Source organism: Lolium perenne, chromosome 3, assembly GCF_019359855.2.
Source record: "Lolium perenne isolate Kyuss_39 chromosome 3, Kyuss_2.0, whole genome shotgun sequence".
Taxonomy (NCBI): Eukaryota; Viridiplantae; Streptophyta; class Magnoliopsida; order Poales; family Poaceae; genus Lolium; species Lolium perenne.
In genome coordinates, this window is record NC_067246.2 from 348703966 (window position 1) to 348726847 (window position 22882).

At 49.2% G+C, this 22882-nt stretch overlaps 1 protein-coding gene and 1 long non-coding RNA gene across 3 annotated transcripts; both read left to right on the plus strand.

Moving 5' to 3' along the window:
• The first annotated feature begins 447 nt into the window (after positions 1-447).
• LOC127340547 (uncharacterized) lies at positions 448-4651 on the plus strand. Its single transcript, XM_071827742.1, has 9 exons — positions 448-711; positions 1587-1725; positions 1800-2037; positions 2125-2213; positions 2804-2943; positions 3203-3287; positions 3369-3422; positions 3504-3815; positions 3971-4651. Exons 1-9 carry the CDS (start codon positions 448-450, stop codon positions 4597-4599), a joined length of 1950 nt encoding a protein of 649 aa, XP_071683843.1. The 3' UTR covers positions 4600-4651.
• A 14756-nt stretch (positions 4652-19407) lies between these two features.
• Positions 19408-22666, plus strand: LOC127339010 (uncharacterized). 2 transcript variants are annotated; one of them, XR_007874578.2, is made up of 7 exons: positions 19408-19940; positions 20120-20336; positions 20432-20497; positions 20613-20721; positions 20821-20933; positions 21195-21300; positions 22101-22665. It is a non-coding gene; the product is annotated as an uncharacterized lncRNA (long non-coding RNA). The 2 variants fall into 2 exon arrangements; XR_007874577.2 differs by lacking the exon at positions 19408-19940 and having other exon boundaries at positions 19959-20336; positions 22101-22666.
• Positions 22667-22882: the final 216 nt, after the last annotated feature.

Genomic DNA, 22882 nt, shown 5'->3' on the forward strand with positions numbered 1-22882 from the left:
GTGGTTCCACTTCGTCTCCTTCCCCGCACTCGCAACTCCCAGAGCACTTCGAGCCCTTGCCCTCTGCGCTTCTCTCGCCACCGGTCGCCGCCTAGGTCCATCTCTCCGTCAAAACTCGCGAAGAAGCTCCGCAGGGCTTTGCCCCGCAGCGATTCGCCGTAGCTTCTCCGCCGCTTCCGTCCAGAGCGCCGCCCCGGCAACTCCTTCCTCTTCTTCTCCGCCGTTCATCTTCACCGCATCTCCGGTGACCGTTGTCCTCAACGTCCTCCGCCGCCTCAGGTTAGCCTCAACGCCTCTACACTCTCTTCCTTTTGCTTTCCAGTTCTTGGGCCGATAGGGTATTTATCTCTTCTTTTCTTTTGTTTTTTCTCTTACTCGTAGATCTTCGCGAGCGGGTAGATCCGGGGAAACTTGTTTGTAGGTAGACTTGAGCTCCTTTTGACCGGTATGTCTTCCGGAGAGTACGTTTCTGACTCTGCCGGCAGCAGCCACCACAGCGGGGCCTCCGACAGGCTCGAGGCCGAGATTGACCGGATGAACACATCTTCTTCTGCTCCCGAGGCCGGAACCGGAAGGGGCCAGGAAGCCAGCAGCTCCAGCCAAGCTTCCGGTGCGAACCTGGCGGCAATCACCCGCGGAGCCTGGAAAGGTTCCGACGTGAAGCAGCCAGAGATCGACTGGTTGTACCGCTCCCGAAGGATACCGGCAGAAGTATCTTGCCGGATTCCGCGCGGCGAGGTGGAACCCGCGCCGGAAGCCGGAGAATACGTAGTTTTCTCTGCTCACTTTGAGCGTGGTTTTGGCCTTCCGGCCTCTACTTTCTTCCGGGAGTTCCTTGATTTCTACAAACTCCAACCCCATCATCTCCCTGGCAATGCCATCTTTTATCTTTCTTGCTTTGTTTCTTTCATGGAGGCCTACATAGGTCTCCTTCCCACAAAAGAAGCTTTTGCTCGCTTCTTTGGCCTTCGGATCAACTCGGTCCAAGGCAAGAACATCCCCAACCCAAAACCTCCGGTTCAGTGCGGATCTTGTATTATCAGCGCGCGCCAGGGGAGCCCCTTCTTCAAATTCTCCGGTCTGGAGTCATGCCGGGCATGGCAACAGACCTTCTTCTACGTGAAGAACAAGGGCGCCGCTGACTTCATCAACCTGCCGGCTTACCTACCAGGGACGCCATCAAAGGCCAACTGGACGTTCAATCCGGGGAACAACCATATCGAAACCAACCGGATTGTTCGCTTCCTGGAGAAGCTCAAGAAGGACACGGCCATCTGTTCCGATGATATCATCCGGACGTTCATCTCACGCCGGGTGCTCCCTCTCCAGCGCCGGGCTCACAAGATGAGCCAGATGTGCGGCCGCCGTGATCCGACCAAGATCACCAGCTTCCAACTAAGCAAAGAAGACGTAGTCCTCAAGGCTAGGCAAATTTGCCAAACCGACATGCCGATGGACTGGGAGTGGGGCTTCCTTCCCCTCTGCTCCCTGAATCCCCCAACCGCTGAAGTAAGAACTGAACAATCCGGATTGTTGTTCCGGTATCTTTTAACGCATTGCTAACCATCTTTCTTTTCTTTCTTCAGGCCTGCGAGCGCTTTCCTCGCATTGCTGCGGAGGCATTACAAGGCCCCATCCGCAAGCGTGCCTTGGACAAGGAGGATCCGGATCCTCACGCAGTTGGGCATAAGCACAAGATGGGCAGGACCCACACTTCATGCCCCGGTAACTTTTCAGCCGCAGCTTCCGGTTCCTAGGTATCTTATTTTTTCGCTACCTTATACATTGTCTCTCTGCAGATCTCCCCTCAGCCAGCGCCAACCCACCGATTGTGGAGCATGTCTCCCCGCTGGAGGCAGAGGTTGGCCCGGAGTTCCTGGAGAAACTTGCCTCCCGGGGCCAGAAGAAGAAAGCGCCGGCATCCGAAGCCGGTACGAGCGATGCTCCTCCCGCCAAGCGCTCCCGGAAGGAAATCGTTGGCGGGAAAGAGGTCACGGCCAAGCGTTACCGGAAGCGGGAAATGCCGGTTACTTCCGGGTAAGCTTCCGTTTCTACTTTCCGTTTGTTTCACGATTCTTTTTCCGGAAGCTTTTTCTGAACTTCCTTTTTTCTTTATCTTTTTAGCCCTGCGCTCAAGATTACCAAGAGTGCCACCGGCATGAGGCCGGAAGGCTCTGAGGGCGCCGCCAGAGCCTCACCTCCTCCTCAACCAAGTCCGGTACCACCTGGTGCCGGCAAACCTCCAGCCTCCCCCCGGGGAGGCAATACAAGTGCGGGGCGCGCGGCCCCGGAAACTTCCCATCACCGCGCGGAGGAGGATTTTCTTTCCCCTCCAGAAGCCCAAGACACCGGCGCCAACAACATCGGCGCCGGCACAGAAGATGCCGGGAGGGCGGAACCTCTGGTTCCTCCCGTCCCGGAGAAGACGACGACATCTACTTCCTCCCCTTCCAAGTCCGTGCCGGATTCTTCCGCGCCGGCAAGCTCTTCTGCGGCAAAGGATGCACCGGATGCTCCTGCGCCTCCACCGGCTGCTCCTACCGGCAAGCTTGCCACCGCCAAGCCTACGCCTCCGGAGGGCGCCAAGCTCCCCGTGCAAGATCCTGCCGCGGTGGTCAGCGCCGCCAGCTCTCCTTCTTTCGGCTCGCGGTCCCTTGTACTGCACGCCAGCCGCGCCGCCCTTGTGGCCGGAGAAACGGCCTCAGCTCAGCTGGGCCGAATCACCGAGCTCACCCGCGGAGGAGCTGACCTGGGCCATCTTGCCGATTACGCTGAGAAGTGGAATCGAGCGGATCTGTCCCAGCGACGCTTGGCCTGGGGAAGGACAAGCTGCCGGTGGTTGATCCTGCCGGCCCCCGGAGCACTGGGCAGCACTTTGGCCGGCTGCGGCGCGCGGTCAAAGAATTTGACACCGCGTGGCACGACGCCAACAACAATGTGGCGGTAAGTTGCACAAACTTCACAACTCTTTAAATCTATGCCGGTTTTAACTCTTTCAAGATTATATATATCTTCCCAGTCCCCGAGTTTCGGGTTGAGAGCGCAGCTCTTAGCGCGAAAATTTGTTAGAAACACAAGAAACCGGCATAGCCAGTCCCCGGGTTTCGGGTTGAGAGCGCAATTCTTAGCGCGAAACTTCCTGTTAATACCGGCACCTTTTTTACCGGACATCTTTTTACCGGAACCTTTTTAACTTGAACAGGGCACCTTGGACACCCGGAAGCAACTCTTTGAGGAGCTTCTGTGGGAGCACCGGTACCTTTCCGAGGCACACAGCAAATGCCAAGGTTAGTTCTTTTTGCGCCTCCGGCTTCTTTTTACCGGTTGCTTCTTCCTTTAAGTACTTATATAAACTCTTTGCACGCCAGCTGTGCCGGAAGCCACCGTCAAGGACCTCACCGACCAGCTCGCCACGCTCAAAGGTATCATTTCCTTTCCGGTTGGTTTCCGTCTTTTTAATCTACCGGTTATCTTTCTGTTAACATTTTGCTTCCGGATTGCAGCTGAAAAGGAGCAGCTTGCCAAGGAGCACCAACAAGCTCTGGATGCTCAGAGGACTCGCTTCTCCGAGCTGAAGGATAAGCTTATGGAGGCTGAAGTCCGCCACTCGCAGGAGCTCAAGGATGCCAAGGCTGCTGCTGAAACTAAATTGGATGACACCTTGAAGGAGTACGCCCACAACAGCGAGGTGCTGCGGTTAGAGCTGGAGGAGCAGAGCAAGGCACGGAAGGCGGCAGAAGACCGGATCGGCATCCTCACCACAGATCAGGCCGAATATGACCGGTTGGTCATGCAGGCCGATGCCCTGGCCTTCAGTAAGTCCTTTTTCTTTTCTTTTGCTTAAAAGCTTCTCCCTTTCCGGCAAGATCTCTTTATATTTGTTCCGTTTGTCTTTTCTGCTTACGAGCTTTTTCCTTTCTTACCGGCAACATTTTCTTATACCGGTTCTCTTTTCTTCTTCCTCCCGCAGAACTCTTCCCAGATTCACAGGTGCACGCTATCAAGAAGGTGGCGGAACGCAGGGCTGAGCAATCCATGACCAATCCGGATGCGCCCTGGGACCCCTATGACCATCTTGTGGCGTTGGCCGCCCGGATCTGCCACATGAGAGCTGTGGACCGGCACCTGGTCGAGCTGCCTGAGAGGGCCATAGAAATTTTCAAGGTCCTGTGGCCTGGGGAAGCTGTTCCGGTGAATCTGACGCTTATCTCGGACCGGCTGAAGGACGCTTGCCGGAGGATCCGGGAATGGAAGTGGTCAGCGGCCCGTGCCGGAGCGGATGCGGCACTACGCATCGCCTGCTCCTGGTACGAAGAATTGGATCTGGACGCTTTCCACAGCCTTCTCGGCGATGCGCCCACAGATACAGATCCAGTCTTATCCGCCAAGCGCCAGGACCGCGCCTACCGGATTGCGGAGTTTGCCCATACGCGCACCTTCATCCCTCCTCCTCCCGGCGTCAGAGACGAAATCTCCGACGACGAAGAAGACGCTGAGGACGAGCAGGATGAGGAAGCCGCAGGAGGCAACGCCCCTCCGGAACAAGGCGATGCTCCTCCGGAAGCCCCTGAAGCCGGCGCACAGCCTCCGCTTGCTTGAACATCTCATTATGTGTATCACCTGTTGTCTCAAAACAATGTTCATTAAATTCTACCCCGGTATGCCGGGGTTCATGATGTAATATAATACTCTGCTGCTTTTTTGGCTGTGCTATAACATTTTATGCCGGTAAGCTATACCGGTAATTTATCAAGTTTAAGTTTGTATGCTATCTTAGCATTTTACTTAACGTTTGCTTTTATCTTGCACTGTGAAGATTCCAGAATTGTTTCGGCATTCAATCCGATGCACACTTAGTTCTTTTACTTTGGCTCTGCCTACCTCTCTGGGTTTTTTGGCGTATGAGTTCCAAAGTTCTTTTGCCAAGCAAGCACTTTCTTGAACTTAGAAATAACTCGAAATTTTGCACAAAAAATCGGTATAACCGGGGTTAGTTAAATTTTTCCGGATTGTTCGTTCCCACTCCCTCTTTTCGTGGTTCACGTGTTTAATTCCTACCGGTTTATCTTGCTTGCCATGAAGCCGGGTTGCGGACAGCAGCAGAGTTGAAGACTCCGGTAAGTTTGACACGCTACTAAACCGGAAAGAAAAAACGTTCACTAAGCAACCGGTAAACTGAAAAAATAAACATGTTTACATGCGATTCCGGTAGAGGTAGTCCCCGAGATTCATTCGAGGTTCCGGCATCTTTTATTCATAGCAAATAAGGTACAAAAAAGAACTTCTTACAGCACATCTTCAGGAATAGAAAGGATGCAGCAAAGCTATGTTCCATGGGCGCTTGGTCTCGTCTCCTGACCTGTCCGCCTTTCCCTTCTTCGATTCCTGTGCATCGATCAGGTAGTATGCATCATTGTGTAGAGCCTTGCTCACAATGAAAGGTCCTTCCCAGGGAGGCGAGAGTTTGTGGCGCCCCTCAGTGCGCTGCACTAGGCGTAGCACCAGGTCCCCTTCCCGGAACATTCTCGGATTAACCTTCCGGCTATGATAGCGCCTGAGGTTCTGCTGGTATATGGTTGTTCTTGCCAAAGCCAGCTCTCTTGCTTCCTCTAGCAAGTCCACATCATTTTCTCGGGCCTCTTTTACCTCTTCTTCGGTATAGAGCTGAACCCTTGGCGAATCATGAATGATATCGGTTGGTATCACGGCTTCCGCCCCATAGACCATGAAGAATGGAGTATATCCGGTAGACCGGTTCGGTGTTGTTCTTATGCTCCACAGCACTGATGGTAACTCATCAAGCCAGCATCCCGGTGTCTTTTCAAGTGGTTCAATGAGTCTTGGTTTGATACCGGAAAGCACCAAAGCATTGGTTCTTTCCACTTGGCCATTGCCTTGCGGGTGTGCCACTGAGCATAGATCCAACCGGATATTGTTATCCTCACAAAATCTTTTGAACTCACCTTGAGCAAAGTTTGTGCCATTGTCAGTGATAATGCTATGCGGGTATCCATATCGCAAGATAACATCTTTCAAGAATTTCACGGCCGTGTACCCATCACATTTTGCGATAGGTTTCACCTCAAGCCACTTGGTGAACTTATCCACCATCACTAGGATGTGGGTAAAGCTGCTCCTCGCAGTTTTGAATGGGCCAACCATGTCAAGGCACCAAACAGCGAACGGCCAAGTTAACGGTATAGTTTTTAAACCGGATGCTGGGGTATGGTTTTGCTTGGCGTACCTCTGGCACCCGTTGCATTTTCGTACCAAATCCTCAGCATTTTCCAGTGCAGTGGGCCAGTAGAACCCATGCCGGAACACCTTTGCCACCAGCGCCCTTGATGAGGCATGATGCCCACATTCTCCTTGGTGAATTTCCACCAGCATTTCTTTTCCCTCTTCCGGTTCCACACATCTTTGGAGGACACCGGTAACACTTCTTTTGTATACCTCTCCGTTGATGATGGTATAGGCCTTGGATCTCCTCTGTATCCTTCTTGATTCATTTTCGTCAACCGGCAGGTTGCCGTTGATCAGGAATTCCTTAATAGGTTCAACCCAGGTTGGTGCTTCCCGAACCAGAAATACCGGTACGTCCACCTCCATACTGTCCACCAGCATAGCTTCTTCCGGCTTGGATCCGGTAGTCCCCGAGTTTACCGGAACAGTCCCCGGGTTTCCTTCGTCAATGTCCATTGGCACAACGTGTGACTCCGGTACAAAGATTGATTCAGACTCCGGACTTGGTTTAATTGATGGCACCCTTAGGTGAGCCAAAGCTACACCGGGAGGGATTTCTTGCCTGGAGGAGCCCAATTTAGAGAGCGTATCCGCGGCTTCATTTTCTGCCTGCGGCACATGGTGAAACTCGCATCCCTCGAAGAATCCGGCAATCTTTTGCACATGAAACCGGTATGAGGCCATGTTGGCATCTTTTGCGTCCCAATCTCCGGAACATTGTTGCACCACAAGATCTGAATCACCGTAGCAAATGATCCGGTGTGCACCGATTTCTTTTGCGACCTTGAGCCCATGAATTAGAGCCTCATACTCAGCAACATTGTTCGATGCCCTGAAGTGCACTTGCAGAACATACCGGAGGTGATCTCCCTTAGGTGAAGTAAGAACTACACCGGCACCTAGACCCTCTTTGAGTTTGGATCCGTCAAAGTGCATCTTCCAGTATTCTATTTTGTGTTCCGGCGGTTTGTATTGCATTTCCGCCCAATCGCCCAGAAAATCAGCCAAGGCTTGTGATTTTATGGCTTCTCTTCTCTCATATACCGGTACATACGGTGATTGCTGAATTGCCCATTTGGCAATCCTGCCGCTAGCATCTTTGTTGCACATGATATCTGAAATGGGTGCCTCGCTCACCACCGTCATGGGGTGCTCTTCAAAGTAGTGCTTGAGCTTGGTGGCGGCCATGTACACGCCGTAGGCCATTTTTTGGAAGTGAGGATAGTTTTGTTTTGAGAGGGAGAGCACCTCGCTCAGGTAGTATACCGGCCTTTGCACGGTTTTTCCTTCCTCTTCTCTTTCTACCACAACCACAACACTCACGACCCGGTTCGTTGCTGCTATGCATAACAGCATGGGTTCCCTTTCCAAAGGTGAAGCCAATACCGGTGCAGTTGCTAGCATTTTCTTTAGTTCTTTGAACGCAGCGTCTGCCTGCGGGGTCCAGACAAAGGTATCGGATTTTTTCATCAAAGCATACAGCGGCAAGGCCTTTTCGCCCAACCGGCTTATAAACCGGCTTAGCGATGCCAAGCTTCCGGTAAACCTCTGCACATCTTTGAGATCTCGCGGTATGGTCATTCTTTCGATGGCCCGGATTTTTACCGGATTAACCTCTATTCCGTGGCTTGACACGAGAAAACCAAGCAGTTTACCGGCAGGAACACCGAAAGTGCATTTTGCCGGATTGAGTTTCATCCGGAACCTTCTCAAGTTGTCAAATGTTTGCCTTAGATCGTTGATCAAGGTTTCTTTTACTTTAGTTTTTATGACGACATCGTCCATGTAGACTTGCACATTTTTTCCAATTTGATCAAACAAACATTTTTGCATACAGCGCTGGTACATTGCACCAGCGTTGCGCAAACCGAATGGCATAGTGACATAGCAATAAGCCCCGTGCGGGGTAATAAACGCAGTTTTTATTTGATCTTCCTTTTTCAGGGGAATTTGGTGGAAACCGGAATAAGCATCCAGGAAAGACAACAGCTCACAGCCAGCAGTAGAATCGATCACTTGATCAATCCGGGGTAAAGGAAAAGGATCTTTCGGGCAAGCCTTGTTCAGGTTGGTGTAGTCGATGCACATGCGCCACACCTTTGGAGCTTTTGGGTCTTCCTCCTTTTTCTTCTCGACCAGCACCGGATTGGCTAGCCACTCAGTATGCAATACCTCCACGATGAAGCCGGAAACCAGCAACTTTGTTACTTCTTCTCCAATGATCTTCCTCCTATCTTCAGCAAACCGGCGTAAAGGTTGCCGCACCGGCTTCGCGTCCTTCCGGACATTCAGAGAGTGCTCAGCCAACTCCCTCGGCACACCCACCAAGTCATCAGTGGACCAGGCAAAGATGTTCCGATTCTCACGGAGGAAGTTGACGAGCACGCTTTCCTATGCCTCACTCAGGCCGGCACCGATACGGACGGTACGCTTTGGGTAAGCCGGATCCAGCACAATGTCTTTCGTTTCTTTTGTCGGCTTGAAAGCCGGTGAGCCAAGCTGGCCGCTCATTGCCGCTAAGTTCAGCTGGGAGGATTGAGCCAGCGCAACTGCGGTTTGCATTCTCCTTTTTTCTTCCGCTATCACCAGCGATTCAGCTAGATTTGATCCGGCAGAAGCAGTTTCCAGCGACACTTTGTAGTTTCCCACCACAGTCAAGGGACCGTTGGGTGCCGGCATCTTCATCTTAAGATACGCCGTGTGAGTTGAGGCCATGAACGCAGCCAATGCCGGTCTCCCCAGCAGTGCATGGTAAGGACTGTCTAGGTCCACCACCTCAAACAGAAGATTTTCCACCCGGCAATTATCACGTCCCCCAAACGATACATCCACCCGGACTTTTCCCATGGGCGAACAGGACAACCCCGGAACGATTCCGTGGAATGTTGTGTGAGTGGGCTGAAGCATGTTTTCTGTTATGCCAAGCGTGTGCATGGTGTGCCGGTACATAATGTTTATGCTGCTCCCATTGTCTATCAGCACCTTGCTGAATTTGACACGAGCCGTTGGCCCATGCATGATTGGGTCCACAACGAGAGCGTAACCACCCGGATTCGGCATGATCTTAGGGTGATCCTTGGATGACCAGGTAATTTCCTGATCCGACCACAGCATGTATTTTGGAACTGCCGGTATCACTGCGTTCACTTCCATGGAACGGCGACGCATGCTTTGCTTGTCTGTTGGCTCAGTTACGAACACAACACAGCACATGTCCGGATCCTGATAAACATTCCGGCCTAAAGGTGCCGGTGGTGGAGCTTGGTTAATACCTTGTGCCACCTGATGAACTTGTTGCTGCTGCTGCCAGTTTGGCTGAGGTTGTACCGGTAAAGCGTTTGCTCCGGTAAGCGGGGGTGGTGGTGGAAGTCTTCCGGTACCCTGGTCCCTGGCATCTTTCATCATGCCTCTTTCCATCAATCTTTTTGTCCAAGTGCAATCTTTTGTCAAATGGTTCGCGGGTCTTGCGGGATTTGGTGTGTGCCACCGGCACGGCTGATCCATTGCGGATTCCATGGTGTACTTCTCATCGTTTTGCCACGGCTTCTTTTCAACCCATTGTTTTTTAGGACCCGCCTATGGCTGCGATCCGGTTTTTTGTCTCTGGCTTCCGCCGGCGCCGGAATTATCCTGCACCGCGGCAACTTGCTGCGGGCTATACCTCCGATCCGGAAAATCTTCCCTTCTTTTGTTATGCCGGTTATCCCGGTATTGATCATGGCGCGGTTGGCTCGTTTGTGCCGGTTCCGCTTGAACCGCCGGCTGCATTGGGTCTCCCAATGCGTAGCTATCTGCCACACGTATCATCTCTGCCAAAGTTACCGGCATGTTCCTCTGCAGCTTTTGCCACAGCGGTGAACCTCTTCTGCACCCATTGCAAAACCAAGCAATGGCATGTGCCTCGATTACCCCCTCACAGGAGTTCCTTGTGGAGTTCCACCGGGTCAGGTAATCCCGGTATGTTTCATTCGAGCGCTGTACGCACAGGGCGAGCTGCTGCGGCCTGTTTGGCCTCCGGTACGTACTGCTGAAGTTGCTTACAAAAGCTTCCTCAAAGTCTATCCAACCATTTATGCTCCCCGCCGGCAGATTGTTAAGCCAAATGCGTGCCGGTCCTACCAGGAAGGATGGCACAATTCTCATGGCCCAACGCCGGTTTCCTCCACCTGCTACGGTTCCTCCGCCGCCAGCGACGTATACCGCGGTAACATAATCCGCAAGCCAATCTTCCGGCTTAGTGGTGCCATCGTATGTTTTTGTGTCGCGGGGCAACTGGAAGTTGCGAACCGGTGGTTCCTCTTTCATGATTCGTGGGCCAAAGCATTTTGGACCCGGAGGACCTTCTGCCTCGATCATCTCGGATAAATATACTCTGTCCAGCCTGTGCCTCGCATCCCGGTCTGGCAGGCATCTTTCTCCTACGCGTACCCCCAAAGGGTTCCGGTAGGCTGCTACTCTCTCAGTTCCGGAATCAGCTTCATCGTAACGTTCCGGTACCGCGGCTCTTGCCTGCCGGTACCTTGGCGGAGGCATTTCCTCCTCATCGTACGCTGCTCTTGCCGCGCGATAATTTTGCCCGGCTTCACCTCTGCCGGCATAATCTTTTCCGGCATAGCCATTTCCGGCATAGCCACGTACTGCCCCTTGGGTTTTTCTTCCGGCCTCGTGTTGCCCGGCTTGTTGTTTTCCGGCAAGTACCGGATCATACACAGTCATTTGCTGTGCATTCACATCTTTTTCTCGTCTTCTGTCCGGATGGGGGGACGATGCCTGCCCATGGGACTTGCTTCCGGCATTCTTTGCCGAACGCACAGATTTTGACGCTGCAGCTTTGTTCATTTTAGCAAGCTGCTCAGCATTTTGCTCCTGTATTATGTCAAGCAACTCCCTGACACGATCTTGTTGTCTTGCTAAAGCATCTCCGGTAAGCGAATCACACATCTCTACAGCAGCCCTAGCAGCTTTTATTGTTTTATCCGGACTACTGTACTTAGGTTTCTCTACAATGCTCACAGATGCAGAGGCACTTTTACCGGTAAGAATCTCCTTACGCAGATCCTGATCTAGATTGCGAGCTCTAAGCCGGTTTTCCGGCACTCTAGCAGGTTGAGCGCTAACAGAAGCAAAGCCATGGGCAGCGTTATACTCACGTAGGGTTAGGTTCAGCTCGCGCTGCGCCCGGATGATGTCCGCGCCGCCGGAGAGCAGCTTCTGGCGTTGCGCCTCCAGCTCTGCCTGAGCCGCTGCCGGATCGATGTTCTGCGCGATGGGCGTCGCCAGCACGTTCATGGCCGCTTGGAGAGGAGTCTCCGGTGGCGCTGCAGATGCACCCGCAACCTCCTGGTCGCGCTCGGTTGGTGGCTTGGCCGTGCGCGTAGACCTTGTCTGTCCAGCGCCTTCCGCCGCAGGTTCCTTGCCGGCGCCAGCCGCACCAACCACCAGCACCTCCACGCTGCCGGCGGCGTGGCCGCTGCGAACTGCAGATCTTGGCGGGTCCGGAGCCACCAGCACCGGCGAGAGGCACTGGCGCTCGAGGACGGTGCCGTAGTAGACGTGGAGGCTGCCGAACTCGATGATGCTGCCGTTCTTGGGGAACTTACCACCGTTGGCGAAGCAGCCCGCATTGTCGTTGATGAAGTCCAACGAGCCGAGGCGCTGGACGAGGCCAGACACCACAAGCTCGCCGGAGACGGTGAGGAGGCCCGCCCGAATATGAACTCCAGCAAGCGCAGCTGCTGGCCCCACGGTGGGCGCCAACTATCGTCGTGGTGAACAGACAGATGCCATGGGATGGCTTGAGTTGGGGCCGAATGTGCGCTAGAGAATTCGGGGGAGGGTTTCCGGAAGGATAGCCGGATGCTTTCCTGAAGAACTTGGCCTTGGCCAGAGGTAGAAGAAAAAGAACACACTAACTACTCCTCCTTCAGATCTCTCTATTCCTTGATCACAAGAGGTTACAGGTTTGTGGATACACGTAACACACTACAGCTTATCAGTTGAACGTCAGATACTAGTTGCCAGATACCCGTGCAAGGGTGTGCCCCCTCTCCTTATATAGGGGAGAGGGTGGCTTACAGGGGAAGAAACCCTAGGAAACCCTAATGGCATCTTTGACTAGACAAACTACTTTACAAAGCCACTTTGGCTACCGGTGACGCCGGTATCTCTTTAATCAGGAGCGGTGACATCCTCCGGTACCTTTTACGTCACCTTCTGCTTTAGGCGTCAGGGCTTCGTTTAAAGCTGAAGTGCTTTGCTCATCCTTGTCCTCTAGCTCTTGAGAGAATCTTTGACCAGCCTTGCCGACGTGCTACAGTGTAGCTTGTACCGGTACTCCGGTACCTTCTTAGCCGGTTCCGGTATACCCCTCCTGGGATACCGGCATGATCCACTTTGCACAGAGCCAACTCTTTTTATCCGGAATAACTTTTAAACCGGTACCTTGATGGCTCAAACCATCCGGTTTGGCATGCCTTTGGCATACCGGGGGTCATCCCCCCAACAGGGAGAGTGATGAGAGATTGTAGAGATATGATAATGGTGTGGCCAAGCCGGGCTACATATATATAGTGAGAAATGGCGGGAAGAAATGGAGGGAAGCGGTGGGAAGAAATGGCGGGAATACAGGAGGCGAGAAGACAGAGGCGGGAAGAAATGGCGGGAAGCGGTGGAAAGAAATGGCGGGAAGATAGGAGGTAGGGCAAGACAGAGGCGGGAAGCGGTGGGAAGAATTGGCGGGAAGAAATAAGGCGGGGAAAAATTGACACCAAACATTTGGAAGATTTATATTATAAGATTTTATTTTTCTAAATATTTTGATATACTATTTGTATTTTTCTGATTTGAAATGAATTAGTTATGAATTTTTCTGAACAGTTTGATATATTATTTGAAATGAATTAGTTCTGATTTGAAAAAAAGGCTTTAGTCCCGGTTGGTGAGAACAACCGGGACCCTTTAGTCCCGGTTGGTGAGAGCAACCGGGACAAAAGACTTTTCGCGTGGGAACCAAAAGCCAGGGAAAAAGGCTTTAGTCCTGGTTGCTCTCACCAACCGGGACTAAAGGGGTGTGAAGTTAAAACGGCAGCCCTCTTCTTCCTCACGCAGATCACCCGGGGACTTGGCAAATTTCGCGCCGTCAGGCTGCCAAAATTTTCTGCCGCCGCCACCACCTCTCGCTGCACGCGCCGTCGCCGTCGGACGCCACCACCACCACCGCCACCGCTTCCGCTGCGCTCGCCGCTGCGCGCCGCCGCTTGTGCGCGCGCGCCGGCCATTCTCGCCGCCGCACCGTGGCCACCTCTCGGACGCCAGCCACCGCTGTCGACGCGCCGCCACCTCTGACGCCCCGCCTCCTCTCTGACGCGCCACCGCCACTGGCCTCTCCGACGCCGAAGCGGGTGAGACCCCCCTACGCGCCCCTTCTTTTTTTTGTTTTACTATTTTTTACTCTGTCTTTTTACTGTTTTCTTTTATGTGTTTTTTAGTTAGTGAAATATATAGTTAGTTTTATGTATAGTTTTATATAGTTAGTTTTATATAGTACCCCCCGTCGCCTCGCATTTCATCAGTTCCAGTCGAAGACGCCGCGGCCGCCGATCGAAGAAGATGCCTCGCCACCCTCGCCGACGTCGCGCTGCCGTCCTCGCCGCCCTCGCCGTGCACCCTCGCGCCGCGCGCCCTCGCAGCCGCGCGCCCTGGCCGCGCCGCCCTCGCCGTGCCGTCGCCTCGCCGGCGCCGATCGAAGACGAAGCCGCCCTCGCCGTACGTCGACCCATCGCCTCGCCGCCCTCGCCGCCCTCGCAGCTGCGCCCTCGCCACCCTCGGTAGCTACCCGGCCCCATGCATGAGATGATTAATTTATTGTATTTGCATTTTATTTGTTGTAGTTGCACTATATTTTTTGTATTTGCACTATGTGACCGGCGAGTATTTGTTGTATTTGCACTGTACTAACCCTATCCGGCCCCACAAGTTGGCTACAAATTGTTAGTTGTAGCCATTTTTCTGACCTCCATTAATTGCCGTACTAATCTCGGCACTCCCCGACGCCAACCGAGACATAGATGCGAGCCGGGAGGAGTAGCCCCACCGCAGACCAAGGAATAGAGGGGATAGGAAGGGAAGTACCTTTCGCCACCATTCAGAGTAGTTCCGCCACCGCCTCCTCATGCCACACGTTAATATTTGTCCGCTCCGCCCATGACTCACGAGAGAAGATTGAGAAGAGATGGAAAAAAATATCGGTTGAGGGTTTTCTTTTCTTTCGCGGGTGGTGAGCAAGCAAATCATCGCGAAAAAACTTTTTGGCGATGAGGCTAGAGGAGGGAGCCAGAAGTGGTTTGCCTCATCTATCACGTTTTGTTGGACAAGCCGAGCCACCGTTTCGGATGAATGTTAGTGAAATCGGGTTATCCCTGCCTCTTTCATCATCCACACCAATCGGTTTATAGAATTAGTTTTTACAGAATATGTTCCTTTACTTAGCAGAGTATATTCATTCGTTACAATGATGTTCTTATATACTGCATACTATGTCTTCAGGAGTGACATATGGCGGACGATAGAGACCCGATTTTGGATAATTATGATCCGGATGCTGAAGCACATATAAACGGCATCATAAACGGTGATATTCCCTATGTGCCGCCAGAAGATGAAGAAGACGATGTTTCTTCATATCTAAACCTTGACGATGAAGGTGAAGGTTTCGGTCAAGGCATGGACATTGAAACGTTTGCTGGAGGGCAAACAAACAACGATCCCGAATTGCAAACAACCACCTCCGGCGAGGTATATATATACATTGAGCCTCTGGTGATACAAATTTAGTGATTTCAGTAAATATGTATTAACACGACTCTTTCTTTTTTTAGCCCTCTGGATCGAGCAAATCGACTGCAAAGCCGCGTGGCAGAACCCAAACGATGAAACCTGGAGAAACGTTGACCATCGATGTTGTCGATGAAAATGGCAGGCCGTTGGAGCCCAAACAGCACTTGACAAAGTTTATCAACCAATGCGGAGTGGTTGCTAGAGACAACATCTCAATCACCCTCCAGGAATGGAATGAGCCAAAGAAGGCACGTGTTGGTTTTACTTTTGTCGACAAGAGAACAAAAAAGGATTGTTGGAGAAAACTTATGGAACATTTCGCTCTACCTCCGGAATACAACAAACACGATGAAGAGGGTAATGTGATTCCGGGTGGACTTGAGAGGAGAAGGCTAGTCAAAGAGTTCGCTCTTAAGAAGATGGGCGAAGCATTCCGGACCTTCAAGAAAAATTTAGTCCGGGACTATGTCTCGAAGAAAAAGACTCCGGAATTCAAAGGACAGTATGAGAGACTGAGAGAGGTGTGGCCCGAATTTGTGAAGCAAAAGGAATCGGAGCATGCAAAGGCCATATAGAAAAAAAATAAGGAAAATTCTCAGAAAAAAGAGTACCATCATATTATGGGGCCAGGAGGATACCGCACTTCGTTGCCTAAGTGGGAGAAGATGGAGATCAGCCTGAGGGATCGAGGAATCCCTCTAGGTACAGAGGGATGGGACCTAAGGGCCAAAAGCTGGTGGTACGGGCATGGGGGATCGCTAGACCCGGACACAGGGAGGTGTGTTCACCGGAAGAAAGTGTTTACTCCCACCGCCGCCCTTATTGACGCAATGTCCGAAGCTGAAGTGGGGAAGATCAAGGTCAATAGAGAGAACGACCCGCTGACACTAGCCCTCGGGAATCCTGAACACCCATGACGTATACGAGGCAAATGCGCCATTCCGTGGAAAGAAGGGTTTCCCCGGGACAATGACCCGTACCGTTACAAAAGCCGTAAGAGAAAGACGGACCGGGATGCAGATCGTCTGGGGAACTTGGAAAGGGAACTACTTGATGTGAAGAAGATGGTGCATGAAGTACTAGCAACAAGCAGATCGGCAGGGCCGCATGAAGATCATGCAGCGGATGTCGGAAGCCAGCAGCGGAGAAGCAGCATGGCTTCCACGGAGGTCCCGGCTGGTGCTAATGCACCGACGATCGATGGTGCACCGGGGCCTCGCTACCCCGTGGACGATGTACATGACATTATGAAAGAATGTGAGCTACATCAGCCAATGAGGAACATTTCCTTCAAGGTGGCGATCGGCACCGCTTTACCTTGTAAACCTGGAGCACTCCACCACAACAATCCCATTGCAGCTGGCTATGCTCGTGTCACGGTGGATGACATAGTCGAAGGGTATGAGGACCTGGAGATTGACTATGCTACACCCGAAGGGGATGTGAGACTTGGAGATGTCAAGGGCCAAATCATTCTATGGCAAAAGAAGTACATCAATTTTCCAGGCTCGGAGCCAAGGCCACCGACCCCGAGGAATCACCCAAGTCCACCCTCCTCCGGTGGTGGTGGTCTACCTACACCTCCTTCACGTCAGCCGACGCTGCCCCCCCAGTCCACCTCCGGCGGGTAAGCCGACGCCGCCCCCCAGTCCACCTCCGGCGGGTAACCCGACGCCGCCACCCAGTCCACATTCGGCGAAGAAGCAGAAGCAGGGGTTAAGGAGGGCAGCAAGGTAACCTCCTGGATTATTAACCCGGAGCCTCATGTACCTAAGACCACAAGGGTACCAACGCCATCACTGAAGCCTCTTTTCCCGAGACCTTGGGAAATTAGTGTCGAGGAAAACGAAGCGACCACGGCTGCTCAGTATGAGAAATGGAAGACGGAAGTCAAGGCAAAAAAAGAGCCTGAGCCCAAGCCGGTATATACTGAGAAGCAAAAGAAGTGGGCTAAGGGGTTTTTGACGGCACCGCCCCAATTTCGACAGAATCAGCCAGACGACTATGAACGTGAATTTCTTAGGCAACAATCATTGCAGAAGAAAAAAGTCTTGACAAAGGAAAAAGACTTGCCGGAGAAGAAACCAACAAGTAAAAAATGCGGGAAACAAGTTTTCCAGCTCGGGGCATAGAAAAAACAATCGATCCCCCCACTCATAGTGAAAGTCGCTCCTTCCGGTACGTCCTTCAGAGCCGATATGGATAAGGACATGGAACTATTGGACCCCGCTATCCTAGCAGCTGCTAGAGCACAGCAAATGACTGTAACGGCGGCCAAAGAAAGAGCGGCCGAGTTCGTTATGACTCTTCGTGCATTGTTAGGCCTTGAGGATGAGCCAATAAGTGAGGTAACATTTACATATGTGCCGAAGGGGCCTCTCGTCGAGCCTGCGCAGAAAGCGAGTCTACCAACACAAATGCGAAATCTGCTCCTCTGGTACTAGAATGATTTCATAAAAAATAAGGCCGGTAAAGAATATATTTATGCGGAAGTTAGAGAGGAGCATCACTTCAAACATTACTTTATACAAGTTCATATGAGTGAATTGTTCCAGTTGTTCAATCTGCGCGAGCTCGACAAATCTCTTCTAAGTTGCTACGTTCTATAAGTGATTTATTTCTATAATTAAATCTCTAGCTCATCTCGTTCATTGTCTGCACTATATTATCCTAACTATATTCTTGTGTACGCTATTATGCAGAATGAAGCTTGGGGAATGCAAAAAAAAAAAATAATATCTATGATGTTGGGTTCATTGACCCACATATCATTAATGGACATGTGTTACAAAATCACCCCCAAGACGTGGAGAGTGACATGTACATGTTTCTTAAAAACCAGGAACTCAAAAGTGAAATTCTATTTCCTTACCATTTTGGGTGAGTGTTTCTATCTTGTACACATTTTTTTTGTTTACTCCATGTTATTTGTAACCGATGAGTTATGCATGACTGTGCATGTAACGTGTCCGCAGGTTTCACTGGATTCTGCTAATAATTCAATTTGACAACTCCAGAGTTAAATTCATGGACTCTCTGATTATGGCCCAAAAGCATTGGTGCGACATAAGAGAAATATTGCAAAAGTAATTATTTTCAATCATTTGCGCACTATATCGGCCTCTTTCGTTCATTTCCTGATATCAAGTAATTAATAACTCCCCTGTTCATTTTCTTTGCCCCGCAGGGTTTGGAAACGGTTCATAAAGAATGTAACCGGTGAATTCAAAGAGGAGCTAACATTTAAAAGGGTAGCTAATGTTCCAAGGCAGCCAAAGAGGACCAATCTATGTGGATACTACGTTTGTGAGTTCATCCGGACATACACCACTGAGCGGAGGGCTGAGGATATCAACTTGCGAATGTGTGACTTGCGGGAGAAGCTTAATCCAGAAGCTCGCTTCCGATCAATTCAAGAGAAATTAGCATGATTTATGATGAGGGAGGTCCTCCATCCTAATGGACAACACTATTTCGAGGACGAAGAACTTCTAATGCCGTAAATTTAATTAAACAGTTGTATATGGAAACTTGTTTGAAATTGTATATATGGTCACAAGAGATTGAATATTATATATTCCTCTCTTGAATTCTTCTTGTTTGAAATTTCAAACTTGTTTGAAATTGTATATTCATATGCATCAACATGTAACGTGTATATACTAGCGTAGAATATGTGTACTGAAACTTCTTTGAAATTAAAATAAAACACAAAATAAAATATAAAAGAAATAAAAACACAACAAAATAAAAACCAGATTTAGAGTTTAAACCCTAAACCTGCAGAACCTTTTAGTCCCGGTTGGTAAAGGGTGCACCAACCCCAGTTCCTAACCGGCCCACGTGGATGGACCTTTAGTCCCTGTTCGTAAACAACCGGGACTAAAGGGGGTGGGCTTTAGTCCCAGTTATTTAGTCCCGGTTGCACAACCGGGACTAAAGCCCCTTATGAACCGGGACTAAAGGCTCTTTTTCTACTAGTCGGTGGTGATGGCGATGCTGGAGGTTATTTAACCAAATTTCATAAATAATATACCAAAAGAGATATTTCAGAAATATTACGTCCACAAACGAACATATCGGATGTCAGTGTAAACCGTCGAAATGCTGGGGACCGGCCAAGTGTCAAAAACAAGAAGGTAGGACTGGCCGGCCATCGCATTCATGTAATGTCAGTCAGGGTACTACAAGCTGCCATCTCAATAAATTTGATTGCGGTGTGAACCATCAAGAAGAACACGCATAAAGTCCCTATTACATAGTATATATAGTAAAATACAACAGTATATATAGTAAAATACATGCATGTTTGTATACTACTTCATTTAACTCCTTTCATGAAATCTGGTAATCGATGGACTAATGGTCATTCGAGTATTGAATTACGACCCGGTCCAAAACATGAATATAACAACGCAATGGAACCTTTTTTTTTGCGGGAAAAGTAATGGAACCTTGATAACGCACACCACAACCTTGATGAAGCCATCTATAGATATGGGGTTTCATAAAATTATTAGATAACCAAAACTGTAACTGATAGTGAAATTAAGTAACAGTAAAACTCACCTAGCTACGCCTTCTCACAGCGTTTTGAGAGTATCAGCCGTCCGATGGATCTAATTGACACTCCAGATCATTTTCACTCGGTCTATGCTTTGTGTTCTGGTCGGCCCAACATAACGGGGCCGCTACTCTGGAGAACAACCTGGACGTCCTCCTGTGAATCGGGCCGTATTGTGGTTATTGCCTGATTGGGCCAGTTCATCGGTTCAGTTGTGTGGGCTTTCAAACGCCTCGAAAGACCATGAGGCACCGTGTGTGTGGCGGCCGCAATTGCTTCGTGCAATTAATCGCAGAAGGTGCGCCACTACTGCTCTTGCCGTTTCCTTTCTTTCAATTTGTGGTGGACGTGATTTATTTCTTGCCCGTCTCCTCTGATTCCTCACTCCTAACCTTATTGCAGATTGTTTTCTCTTCCTCTGTTTCCCCGGAATGCATAGCTCCTGAATCTTGTTATTCTTTTTTTTTAATTATGCAGAATCATGGCGGCGACGACTATGGGCAAGATGGCGACGGCGGCGGGCGATGCAGAGGATGACTGGATGAGGATGCGGCGTCAACGGCTCGAGGACGACGCGGAGGAGGCAGGGGATGCAGCGGTGTCTCTGGTTCAAGAGAAGGAGAAGGCGGGGGCGACCTCTGGCAATCATCTTCCACGGTGCATGCTTGACAGTCCACACCGAAGTACCGAACAGGTAAGGGCTAACCGTTGTTCTCCGCCTTCCATCTGTGAGCAGTCTGTACTCGTAATGTTTAATCGTTTATCTATCCCACTTTTTTCTTTTTGCAGATATGTGTTTCGTGGATGTGCTAGGGGCAGCAAATGTCCTTATTAATTTTCTGCCCTATGCATCAGGTTTTACCCAGCTATGCTCTTCGATTGAATCTATGCAGTTGTTTGATTTCTATTTCTTACAGGGGATTGGTGAATATCTTGCTAAATATGTTATTATGTTTATATTGATATATAGATGATCGTGGGATTCGTGGCGTACTCGATCTGTACCAATAATCCCTTTCCCCGTGACATTCCTCCTTCTGAATACTGACTGGGAAAGTGCTGCATTATCTCATCACTATGTATGTGTTCTTCAAACAACTGTGTGTAGTCAAAACTACATAGAAATGAAAAACTCCGCCCATTCACTAAAGATGGCTTTATTTCTTATTCACACACAGGTTACATTCAGTGGTATTGATGGATTTCAAGTGAAATCACTTAACTGTTAGCTACCTTATAAAATAGCAGCTTAAGTATATTGATGGCTTCTTATCCTTGCTTAGATGCCTCGGTGAGTTGTTGAAACACTTGAACTATTGCTGGCTTCTTATTATTTATATGGAGTTATATGGCCACGTCTCTAGCTTACCACCGTTATTTTTGAGTTTTAAACAAGGGATCAAAACTATTTTTTTATATTAGCTTCATGTAGCTCATGCTACAAGAAATAAAGATACTATTTCTTATGGTGCTTAGATCTGTTTGGTGATTTTTATGGTAAGACAAAATATACAATTGATGAAAGATTTAGGTGAAGGAAGATATTTTGCAGGTACAACTCAGCTCAGATCTGCCCAATTCGGAACAGTTAGCTGCCGCTCTGTCGATTAAATGAGTACTGTTGTGAGCTAGATGTGTTAACGGAGTAACGATGTGTGGTAAGTAGTAATTTCTATTTAGCATATCGCTTTCTATATATACATAAATGATCCTTGAAGCCTTGGAATTTTTTCTCTTATTGTGATAGTAGGTTAGTTAATAGGAGCAATTACCTTTATTTCCATGTTTTAGTGGCATGGGGGCTGCCCGTGAAAAACCAAACTTTTGGATTTAGATGGCATGTAGAAATCATTCTCTCCTGGTTGACCATGATTTTTTGTCTTATTCTTGTATGCTTAATCTGGTACCATGTTAGTTTGCTGCGCATCAAGCTTTCTCATCTCACATGTTTATATTGTACAAATCAAAACGCTGTGTGCGTAGCACATGCTTCTAATATGTTATGTTTTGTGGCTACAAACATGAGAGGACCAAATATGAGCCCATTCAGGGGACCTTTTTTTATTACGAATTTTCACTTGTTAGATATTCACAACAGATATTGTTTTAGTTCAGCATGATTTTTAAGTGATCTTGTTCTCTATCTATAATTTGATTATTTTCTTTACTTGGGATTTTGTTCATTTTGCTGTATTTTAACTGATTATTTACTATGAGCATTTCACATTAGCTACTATTCAATTTAGTTAAGATTCTCTCATTACCAGTTGCTCTGAAAGTTCATTCTAGAGACAATATGGAAATATTAAGCATGAATCATGAGATAAAACGCAATTGTGAGCTCCCACTCCTTAAATAACTTTCATTTTCTAATTTTTCCCCAGCTGTTGTATGTCTCCATTTCCCCGTGCTACAAGTATAATGTTTTTGTAACCAATTGTTCTCTTTATTGTTGTAGGACATAAGACAGATGCAGAGCAAGTTGAACTAGAAGTGCTAACATGATTATGAAACATCCTATTATGAAACATCCGTCTGAAAGATTTCACATGGAAAGATAAGTTTCTAGGTCATGTGAAATCTTAAAGTGCTAACCGATTAGCTACTTTCATGTCTTATTTCCGTTGTCTCGAGGTAAGCTTGTTTCCTTTGGTAATAAGCCTTTAAGAAAAAGCGCAGATTGCTAAAAACGAGATTTGCACCACTGGTTCAGCTTGATCGAGATTTTATTGCCTTAGAAGTTAGAATATTAGGTTTTATAATTATACATCCGTTTTTCGAATTTACTCCACAACACAATTAGGATTATTTGTACTATGGCATCTTGTTTCCATTGGCATTAACTGTAGATTGAGGAGCAACTGAGTTTTCCCCCTAAGAAAAAGGAGCAATCGTGTAAAGATACACCTGCATCTTAATTATTGTGCAACATGGGCACAAACGAAATGCAACATTTTTTCCTCCATTTATTGGAGTTCATATTATAGAAAGGAATAACCCAAAAAGTAAAGAGTGTCAAACAAAATCATCGTTTTCCGAATGCAGGTATAATATTTTAGAATGTGGGTGGTGAACTTCATTTACTTCACTGCTAATACCTATAAAACTGCTCAGAAGTTATAAAATCGTATCCTCGAGTATGACAGGCGCGGCAACGCGCGCATCTTTGTTCTAGTTAATCATGAATTCCAACCATGCAATGAGAAAAATAAAAGGTGAACAAGTGGCTAAATTAGAACA